General features: G+C 41.6%; 1 protein-coding gene across 1 annotated transcript; it reads left to right on the top strand.

Moving 5' to 3' along the window:
- Positions 1-9312: 9312 nt before the first annotated feature.
- On the top strand, positions 9313-10224 carry LOC141510194 (vomeronasal type-1 receptor 1-like). Its single transcript, XM_074220230.1, has one exon. The coding sequence runs from the start codon at positions 9313-9315 to the stop codon at positions 10222-10224; it is 912 nt and encodes a 303-aa protein (XP_074076331.1).
- Positions 10225-11347: the final 1123 nt, after the last annotated feature.

Genomic DNA, 11347 nt, shown 5'->3' with positions numbered 1-11347 from the left:
GCAAAGCATCTGGTGCTGATTCAACTCCAGCTAAGATCTACAAGATGGGGGACATTGCTCACCCCAAAACTGACTGAAACTTTTCAGGTTATATGGCATGAAGAGGTTATCCCCCAGAATTCAAGGATGCCTCCATCGTCCATCTCTATAAAGGTAAAGGGGTTTGTCACAGGGGTGTTTCTCTCTTAGTCATTGGTGATAGATTCTTGCCAGAGTCCTTCTCAAAAGATTGATCCTTCAGCTGGAATTCAATCACCTCCCTGAGAGCTAGTGTGGCTTCAGAATGGGTCAAGGAACAGTTGATATAGTGTTTGCTGCCCAACAACTAAGCTATTATCTTTCTCCGTTTGCCCAATTATGTTTTTGAGGGAATACTTTTCTTTTTGCATTTGTCCAATTGTATTTTTTTTTTTGCAAGGCAAATGGGGGTTAAGTGGCTTGCCCAAGGCCACACAGCTAGGTAATTATTAAGTGTCTGAGACTGGATTTGAACCCAGGTACTCCTGACTCCAGGGCCGGTGCTCTGTCCACTGCGCCACCTAGCCACCCCCAATTGTATTTTTAAAGGATTTATTTTCTTCTATTATTTTTTGTTATAAGGTGTTAATCTTCTCTTGCATTTCTTTTCCAGTTTTTCCATTTGATTCTTCAACTCCTTTCTGATCTCTTCTAAGAAGTCTTTCTGGGCTAGAGATCAATTCACATTCTCTTCTGAAGCTTCACATATAGCACCCCTTCTATCCTTTTCTGACCTAGAGACCTTCTCTCTAATGAAACATTCTATAGACCCCGTTTTGCATAGCCTTTTTTTCATTTGGGGATGTTAGCTTTCCCTAGAGAGTCTTGTGTTGGAAGGAGGGGGGAACCCAATGCACAGACCTTTGGTATTGAGAACTTTAGAGGCCTTGCCTAATGGGGTTAGGAATTCCAGGGATTACTCAGTAGACCAACCAGTAAGGAACACCAGAAGTTGTCACTGAATTAACTGTGTTGGAGGTGTCAGTGGACCCACTCCCTAGGCCTGGGTTGGATCTGAACTTTCCTAACACAGCCCAGGCACTGGACTAGGTGATCAGGACTAGAAATGTCAGAGGGTCTCTCTCTGGATAATCAATCCTGGGGAAGTCCTGTGGTCCACACTTGGGCCCTGGGGCAAAGTGTGAACACCTGGGGATGTTTCTGTATTTGTACTGGAGAACACCAAGCCCTCCCACAGGTATGCTATGTGTCTGAGAAGACCAGGGACTTATGGTTTGGGCTGTTCAGAATAAACAAATTTGTCAAATGGGTGTCCTGGGCAGCTACATTAGAGCTCTTTCAATCTACCTAACCAGGTGCACCACCAAGGCTTTGGTTCCTACAACTGCAGTTCTCAGGTTAGCTCCTACCTCTCCCTGCTGCCTGTATGCTGGATCTCTTCTGTCTGCCCTGGGCATGCCAAAGCTCCCTCCACCCCTGCCCCCCCCCCATGACAGACCTTGCTGGAAGATGTTTCCCTCTGTTCTTTTGTGGGTTCAGTTAATCCAAAATCTATAGAGTCTTGATTTTTGTTGGTTCTGAGAAAAAGTCAGGAGAGCTTAAAACACTACCTGGCTTCAGTTTACCATCTTGGCTAGAAGTTCCAATTCCAAAATTCTTAAGACAGACCTTGAGAGCATCTTTGTACAGTTTCTTGCAATCTCTGTGTGAGTCCTTATCCTGTGTGAGTTCTCTATAAAATAGTCTTTCTGGCAAGTGTATGTTTGACACTTTCAACAATTTGACCAGCCCATCAGAGTTGCTATCTGTAGAAATGCTGGGTAGTTTCATTCCAGAAAGGACCTCAGTGTCTGGGATCTTCTCCTGCCAGGTGATCTTCAGAATCTTCTTAAGATGATTTAAAAAGAAGAGATTCAGTTTCCTGGCATGACGCTGGTAGACTGTCCAGGTCTCACCGCAATGAGGTCTGTAGACCTTCAGGTTGGTTAATCAGTCTAATACCTCTTCTCTCCTGCATTTTCCTTCAAAGCCTCCCAAACACTAAGCCAGCTCTGGCAAGGCATGTGCCAACCTTACTATCAATGAGTATATCCCTGAAAAATATAAGAGTCAAGGTCAGTGACCTTCTCCAAAGTATTCAGAACATCTCCATTTACTGTAATCAATGGTTCCACTTATGTATGGGATGGTATTGGCTAATGGCACACTTGTGTTTTCTTGGTGTTAGTTGTTAGATCAAAATTAGCACAAGAAGGGGAGAATCAATCCATACCTCCTTGCCTCTCAGCTTCAGAGGCTGCATTGAGCACTCAATCATCTGCAGAGTCATGCACCAACACTCCCTCCACTTTAGTCTTAGCTTGTAACCTTGTAACCTGCACTCTGGCTGCTAACCTTGATGCTGTGTTCATCCACAATAAAGGCTTTTGACAACATGCCTGAAAACATCGTGTTAAAAAACACAAGGGCAAGGACACACCCTCATTTCACTCTATTGTTGCCTAGGAAATCATGCAATCATCATCAATATCCAGAACCCAGGCAAGCACATGATCATGAAATTGATGCACAATATTGATGACCTCTGGGCAACCAAATTTTGAAATAATTTTCCAGAATCCCTCATGACTGAAAGTACCCCAAACCTTGGTCAAATCCTCAAACATTATAGACAAACTTCTGTTCTGCTCCTGGAATTTTTCCAGGAGTTGCCAGGCAGCATACACCAAATTAGCTATTCCTTGGCCCTTTCAGAAAGAAGCCACGCTGCCTTCCAGGGAGGTGACTATCTTCCAGGTGAAGGATCAGTCTGTTAAAGAGGACACTGGCAATAATCTTGTCAGCAATGAGCAAGAGTGAGACCCTCCCTGTGATATTCCCTTAGCCTTTATAGGGATGGACAATGGAGGCCTCCTTGTACTCCTGAGAGATTACCTCCTCTTGCCATACAACCTAGAAAATTTCAGCCAGCTTTGGTATGAGCAATGGATCCCCACCTTGTAAATCTTAAAACAGAATCAGAACAAGGTGCTTTGCCACATGAAAGGAGTGTAAGAACGTTCAAAATGTCTTCTTCATTCGAAATTTCATCAAGGGAGGGATTGACTACTACCCAAGGCAAATGGTCAGTGGTTTCAGCATGGATTGATAATGGCCTATTGAGAACACTATGGAAGTGTTCCACCCGTATCTGCAGGATCATGTCCCCATCACTAATCAATGTGGTCTATCAGCACTGAATGGTTGAGATGCACCTTAAGTCTTTGGCCCATAAATAGCCTTCAGTACATCATAAAAGCAATTTGGATTGTTACTATCTGCATAAAACTGAATTTCATTTGCCTTCTTAATGAGCCAAGAATCCCAAATCTCTCTAAGCTTCACTTGTACTTTTCTTTTGATGGAATTAAAAGCTATCTTTTTTAAAAAAATAATTTTTGTCCCTAATTTTTGAAGAAAGCCATGATGCCATGACAAGCACATCAATTAGATTTTGATGAGGGCGGGCTGTGCTAAGTCACCAGCCTCACTTTCTCCTCCAAAACCATCTAGGTCCAGTGGCCAGATATGAATCAGGACAACTGGAGATGGTCCTGGATGTGAGGCAATCAGAGTTAAGTGACTTGCTCAGGATCACACAGCTAGACAGTGTCAAGTGTCTGAGGTCACATTCAAACTCGAGTCCTCCTGACTCCAAGACCAGTGCTCAACTCACTGTGCTACCTAGATGAATTATCCTGCTCGTAAACCCTGTGGAGTTCTTGTTTCTCACTTAGCAGCTTCTGCATTTCCCCATCATTTTCAACAAACTAGTCTTGATGTTTCTGAGTATTCTGACGCAGATGAGCAAGTCTCTGAAAGTTGTCCACTATTTTCCTCTTCTTTTTTTTTCCTCCACAGCGGTGAGAGAAGCACTGTAATCTCTTGGCAGTCATTTTTCTGGTAGTCATTTTGTTCTGGGACTACTATTCCTATTAAAGGTGAATATTTAGGGGCGGCTATGGTGATTTTGCAAAAAACCTAAAAAAAGTTGAATATTTACCTTGGAGAGGGTGTCATTAATTGGGCACTTTACATCACATTGCCTTCATCATGCTCACATCTGGTCTGTCTTTTCTCCTTAAAATCACTAGTTAATTTGTTAGCAGTGTTTGTTGCAAGGGTGCCTCTGGGTAAACTGAAGACAGTGTTTATGATGAGAAGGTCATGAGATACCCGAATGTTCAGGTGTAGCTGACCATTGCTGTTGCTTTTTCCAACTCCCAAGGATACCTCACCATGTATGGCAATCTGAGCCTCCTGTAGCATAAATCACCCAGAAGTAGAAGCTCATACTCTTTAGGTACATTGAGGATAAGAGTCTTCAGGTCTCCCTAAAATTTTTCTTTCAGTTCATCAGGGTTCATCATTCACTCCTTTTGGTAGGCATATAAGCTTGTTGACTAGATTAATTTTGATTGCAAAACCTCCCCCAGCTTCACAGTGTTCTCCTTCATTGGGGCCACTCTAGTGCCAACTTCAGTATGCTGGCTTTTATTTGCCAGCCTTGTTTCACTCAGGATTTCTATTTGGATGTGCCATCTCCTGAGTTCTTTCAGGAGAGCTCCATCTTTCAGATCCCTCTGAATTATGTTCTGTCTGTGAGTGAGCTCACCTTCCAAGCATTGATGATAAGTTGAATCATCTTGGCAGAAGTTGTTTTTATTTTTTTATTTTTATTTTTTTACATTTTGTTGTGTTTTAACTATAAGGAGGAATCCTGTCTGCTATGGTAAGCAGGCCAGCTTTGGGTAAGAAGACAAATTTTAGGGCACCTTTTCTAGCCCCCTCCTCACAATGCAGTCCTTAAAAAGACTGCTCACGGGGCAGCCAGGTGGTCCAGTGGATAGAACACCTGCCCTGGAGCTGAGTTCAAATTTGACCTCAGACACAATAATTGTCTAGCTGTGTGACCTTGGGCAAGTCACTTAATCCTTAAATAAATAAAATTTAAAAGAAAAAAGCTGCTCAGATACCTAAGGGTCTGCTAAATCCCACTGCTGCTTCCAGTGAGTAGATGCCCTATTCCCTGGGTTACCTGTTTGTAGGGGGGTAATTACAGCTCCCATTGTATCTGCACCTGTTTCTTCCTCACTTGCCTGTTGCCAAGGACTTTGAGGTAGTCGATAATGGTAAAATGATATAGGTGTGATGTCTTTTGAGTTATACACAAAAAGGATTTAAGTGAGGCAGAATTGCATGAATTTATTGGCCTTAATCTCTTCAAAAGTCATCACAGTCCAGTGACAGGACAAGGTAATTGGTGATGGTTCAAGGTTCAGTAGATGACCTAGGCATTTTTCATGTCAAACCAAGATCTAGGCACTCACAGTACCTGCATAAGCTGCCATCAAGGGTGTTGGAACAAATTGTTATCATCTACCCATTCCACCATAGGAAGTCTCTGCATGTTTGATGTAGACATTCCCCCAAATCACTGAAGGTTTGAGACCTTTCAGTTACCCTCAAACTTAAAACTGTCTGCCATAATGGTTTGGGTTATGCCAGGTTGCGGTGTATGAGACATCTTCTTGGAGCTCCAGGTGAGACTTAGGTAGATCACGTGGGCACCAAAGTTGGAAATCAACCTTCTGACCACAGGTATTAGTTTTCCCTGAATATACCCTACAGTCCCCTGAAGAAACTCATGTTTGTCCTTCAGTCTTGAAGAAGACCTTGACAACAGGTAGGTGATATCATGACAAGCACACAAATTGAATCTGAGTGAAGGGGTGCTGTGCTAAGGCACCAGCCTCACTTTTTTTTCCCAGAACCAACTGGATGTAGTGGTCATTTATGAATCAATATGACTGTTATGGCCCTGAATGTGAGGTAATCAGAGGTAAATGACTTGCCTAAGGTAATACTTCCATTAAGTGTCAAGTGTTTGAGACTGGATTTGAATACAGTTCCTCCTGACTCCAAGTTCAATGCTCTATCCACTGTGCCACTTAGCTGAAGGAACACCTGCCTCTCTCTAATTGCTCTTTCAGACCCTCTCCCTTTGGTCAAAACAGGAAAATGACAAACTATTTTGGATCAACCTGTTTTCCAGAGCTAAGGTCCAGCAAGCAGGCTATGTATGCCCCGAGCTTGGCTCCTACTCTAGCAAAGTGCAATGCTGTGACAAGCATCAGGTATTTTCTGAGGGTGATTTTAGCTCTCCCTATTTCCCAGGAACCAAAGAGCCAACATCCATCCCAACTCTTGACATTCTCACCATTCTGCATTCCTGTTCCCATCACAGAACTCTGGTTCTGTACCTCACAGAGTAATTATGACCCAAAGACTTGAGATAATCAACTTAAGAACTATTTCTACAGGATGTAGGAATATCACCCATAAACCTGCCATGGGAACACAACTCAAGACCTAAAAATTATTGTGTCATGATGCAGTCCATTTGTGATTCCTGCATGTATACTGCCTTTCTTCCAGCAAGATGAACCCACCTACTTGAGAGGGAATCCTGCTTGCAAGTGTCATTTTCCTCATTCAGGAGGGAAGTAAGGAAGAAATTTAGGAAGGAAAGAAGGAAGGAAGGGAGGGAGGGAGGAAACAAAGAAACAAGGAAGGAGGGAAAGATTTGTTAAAATTTTACTATATCAGGGCAGCTAGATGGTATAGTGGATAGAGCTCCAGTTCTGGAGTCTAGCCTCAGAAAATAATAATTTTTAACTGTGTGAACTTGTGTAAATCATTTAACCCCAATGCCTTGAAGAAAACAAAAAAGAATTTACTATGTCCCAAGAACTGCCCTAAATATTTTATAAACATTAAATCATTTGTTTTCACAAAGCCTGGGAGATAAGTGCTAGTATTATCTGCACTTTGCAGTTGAAGAAAGTGAGGCAGATGGAGATTTGGTTACTTAACCGGGATCACATAGCTAGTGTCTGAAGCTGGATTTGGGCCTGACTCCAGGCCCAATGCTCTATTAACTAACTTCCCTGAGTAATTCTAGGCCAGGAAACTATCCTTGGGAGTTAATCTTTTTTGAATTTTTTTTTAGGTTTTTGTGAGGCAAATGGGGTTAAGTGGCTTGCCCAAGGCCACACAGCTAGGTAATTATTAAGTGTCTGAGGCTGGATTTGAACTCAGGTCCTCCTGACTCCAGGGCCGGTGCTCTATCCACTATGCCACCTAGCTACCCCCAGAGAGCAGATCTTGTCCTAGAGCCCCAAGGTTAGAAGAGATTCCTTCAAAATGAGTTTCTTGATCACATAAGATGATGACATGAGTTTTTCAATAATGTTTTCTGGTCAAGTTAGTTGCCTCCATGTGTATCCTTCATTCCTATTTCCTACTGCTTCACATGTGTTCTCTAAATACTATGTTCTTTCTCTGTATGCATGCTCTCTCCCTTATTATAACCTGTGGAAGAATATACTCAGAGTATTCAGTGTGGCATGCTTGTGAGGAGAAGCAGAAGTATTTTCTTGACATTTAATTTTCTATGCCATTGGCTAAAATGTTTTTAAAATTTCTCTGTCTTCCTCAATTGATAAGTGACCAAAGGATGTAAAGAGGCAGTTTGCAGATGAATAAATTAAAGCTATTTATAATCATACGAAAAATGCTCTCAATCATTATTGATTACAGAAATTCAAATTAAAACAACTCTGAGGTACCACCTCACACCTATCAGAGTGGTCAATATGACAAAAAAAGGAGAATAATTAATGTTGGAGAGAATGTGGGAAAACTGGGACACTAATACAATGTTGGTGGAGTTGTGAACTGATTCAGTCATTCTGGTGAGCAGTTTGAACTGTTCCCAAAGGGCTATAAAACTATGTATACTCTTTGATCCAGAAATACCACTCCTAGGTCTATATCTGAAAGAGATCATCAAAAATGGAAACAGGGCATTTGCACAGGGGCAAAAATATTTTTCATGGCAAAGAACTGGAAATAGGGTGATTTCCCCCATTAAATTTGGAGAATGGCTGAACAAGTTGTGGCATATGAATGCTCTTGAATACTATTATTCTGTGAGGAATCATGAGAAGGAAGACTTCAGATAAAACTAGAAAGACTTACATTGGACTGATGCTTAATGAATTAAGCAGAACCAGGAAAATATTGTACACAGTAAGAGTAACATTGTGTGATGGTCAACTATGATGCATTTGACTGCTCTCAGCAATTCAGTGATCAAAGGCAATTCTGAAAAGACTTGTAATTGAAACTGCCAACACCAAGCTAAAGAAATATGGAGGCTGAATGCAGATTGAAATATACTAATATACTGATTTCATTTTTAAAATTTTTTTCTTTTTTTCCTGGTTTTCCCTTTAGTCCTGATTCCTCTTTCAGGACATGAGTAATATGGAGATATGTTTCACATGACTGTACCATGTACAACTTATATCTGATTGACTGGGGGTGGGGGAGGGAAGGAAGGAGGAAGAAAAATTGGGAACTCAACATCTCATGAAAATGAATGCTGAAAACTAATTTTACAAGTAATTGAAAAAAATAATACCAAAAAAACTAATCTATCCATTGAACTCTACTGGAGACTCATGAACCATAGCTTTGTGTGAATTCTAATCCCCATTACAAATCTTGGGTAGCTTTTGGGAAAAGGTGGCTTATAGAGGATTGGATTCCCATGAGCTACACATTTTTTTCCTTTCAAATCTCACTTTATTAGATTTAGTGCACTTTTCTAACCTGTCATGCTCTTTTTTAACTCATTGTATTGAATCTAATCAGAATAAATTAAATGCAATGGGATCTAAAACTATATAAGGGAGATATGAAGCAAGTGTGCTAGAAAGAAAGGCGTGTCTCTAGAAAAGGTCTAAGGGATTTTAGGGCCTATAAGTTCAAAGAGAATTGGCAAGGTCAATGGGTCAGCCAGCTCTAAGAAAAGATTCAAAAAGGAAATTTTATTGAGCCAAAAGAACTATCAATCTAAGGCAAGTTTCCATAAGTGAACTTGGGGAGAGCAGAAATCTAAGCCTAGAACAAAATACCTATCACTTTTTCTTGATCTTTAGTACAAATACAGACCATGAAACAGAACCTATAACCTTAGCTTAAAAAAATAAATGATATACTATTCCAAAAATTTGTAAATAGCATTAAATGACCACAAGCAAACAAGAGTGTAAATTGAATTTGGAGTCTTTACCTGTGGCATGGAAGGGGCCCTTTCATGAGTATTTTTGGGTGACAATGGGTGATCAATATGTAAGGATGGTGGTAAAGATCTTGTGTTTCTCTCTCATACCCACAGGCTCAGACTGAAATTCTTCTTGGAAGGACACCAAGAATACGGTTGCTATGGATATGCTCCTGGGTGTTGCCTTCTTCTCCCAGACAGGAATTGGGATTCAGGGAAACTTTTTCCTAATTTATCTCTTCAGTTTCCTCTTCTTCACTGGCCAGAACCTGAGGCCCATAGATCTGATTTTCATCCAGTTGGCCATAGCCAACTCCTTAGTGCTTCTCTCCAAGGGTGTTCTTCAGGGATTGACAGTTTTGGGTCTAAAGAATCTTCTGGATGACATTGGCTGCAAAATTGTCTTCTACCTTCACAGAGTTGGTCGGGAGCTTTCCCTCAGCATAACTTGCATCCTTAGTGGTTTTCAGGCCATCATCATAAGTCCCCACAACCCCAGATGGTCAAAGCTTAAGGCCAGAGTCCCAAAATACATTCTCCCCTCTATTCTTATCTGCTGGGTATTCCACACGCTACAAAATATTGGTATTCTTAAGAAACTTAAAGGACCAAGGAATACCAGAAACAGCTCAAAAACAATAGAGTATGGATACTGCTCTGTTAATATTGGTACTGATATAACCTCTATCCAAGCAGTTATGTTCTCCCTCCCTGATGTTGCATCTCTGACCTTTATTTGCTTTACCAGTGGCTACAAGGTTTATCTCCTGCACAAGCACCACAAGAGGGTTCAGCAGGTTCACACCGCCAGCTTTTCCCCTAGAGTCTTCCCTGAGACCAGAGCCACCCAAATGATCCTACTGCTGGTGAGCACCTTTGTCACTTTTTACTTACTCAATTCCATCTTCACGGCATATATGCATTCAAGGACACCCAGTCCCTGGCTGGTGCATAGCTCTGCCCTTTTGGCTTCCTGTTTTCCAATGATTAGCCCCTTTGTGCTGATCCACAGTGACTCACAGATCCTCAGGTACTACAACACTGTCTGTGGTAGAAAAAGTCCACAGATTTAAACTAACCGCAGGAATGCACTGTCTCTAATATCTTCCCAGGCTCTGGTCAGAGAGACAAAGGCACTACAAGGACTTAAGAGAGGTCTCAAAGCAGATCCAGAATCCTCATGAATCCCTTTGACTAGCTCCAATTTCACAGAAGAGGGAGAGCTTGGCATCTGTTACAGGCACTGGCAATAGAGTCAGGGCCTGACTCCGAGCAAAAGTCATCTATCATACTCCCCCCTAGAATTCCAGATCATTTTTTAAGTTGGTAAAGACAGAAGACCCCACTTAGTCTAATGCAAATCCAAACAGGAATGTCATTGGCAACACCCATAACTAGTGATCTTCCCTCTTTGACTCCCTTCATTTAAGGATGTTCCCCTTTCTCAAAGGGCCGCCCTTGATATTCATTTTGTAAGATTCTCATTACCTTCAGCACTAGTCTGGCTTTCTCCAACTTTGAGGGGACCATCAGGCTAAACTTTCATCCATTGTTCAACACTCATCCCTTCAGAGACACAAAGATTCCATCCAATCCCTCTTGCATATGACGTCAATTGAAAATTTTTATCTCTCCAAGTCTTATTTTCTATAATAATAATAATAATGATGATGATGATGATGATGATAATGATGTTTGTCCATCATTCCCAAAAAGGATCATGACATCAGGGAGGTGATGCTATAACAAGCACACGAATTGGATTTGAGTGAGGGAGATGTTGTACTAAATCACCAGCCTCCCTGTCTACAAGAAAGTCATCTGGATCCAGTGACCAGATATGAATCAGGACGACTGGAGATGGCTCTGGATGTGGGGCAATCAGGGTTAAGTGACTTGCCCAAAGTGACACAGCTAGTAAATGTCTGAGGCTGAATTTGAACTCTCATCCTCCTGACTCCAAGGCTAGTGCTCTATCCACTGTGCCATCTAGGTGCCTTCATCATCATTATTTTCTATGCAACCTTTGGCTAAAGGAGTCAGTTTCATGGGTCTCTTCCTTCATTGATAGAGATTCATTATTCAGAGTCAGACACCTATATGAGGAGCAAGCAGATTCTTTGGGTTGAATCTACCTTATTTCTCATGTATAAGATGCTCCCATGCATAAGACACACCTTAATTTTGGGGCCCTAA

The sequence above is a fragment of the Macrotis lagotis genome, chromosome 1 (assembly GCF_037893015.1).
Source record: "Macrotis lagotis isolate mMagLag1 chromosome 1, bilby.v1.9.chrom.fasta, whole genome shotgun sequence".
NCBI lineage: Eukaryota > Metazoa > Chordata > Mammalia > Peramelemorphia > Peramelidae > Macrotis > Macrotis lagotis.
Note: the sequence above shows the minus strand (reverse complement) of the source record. Positions and strands in the feature narration are given on the sequence as shown.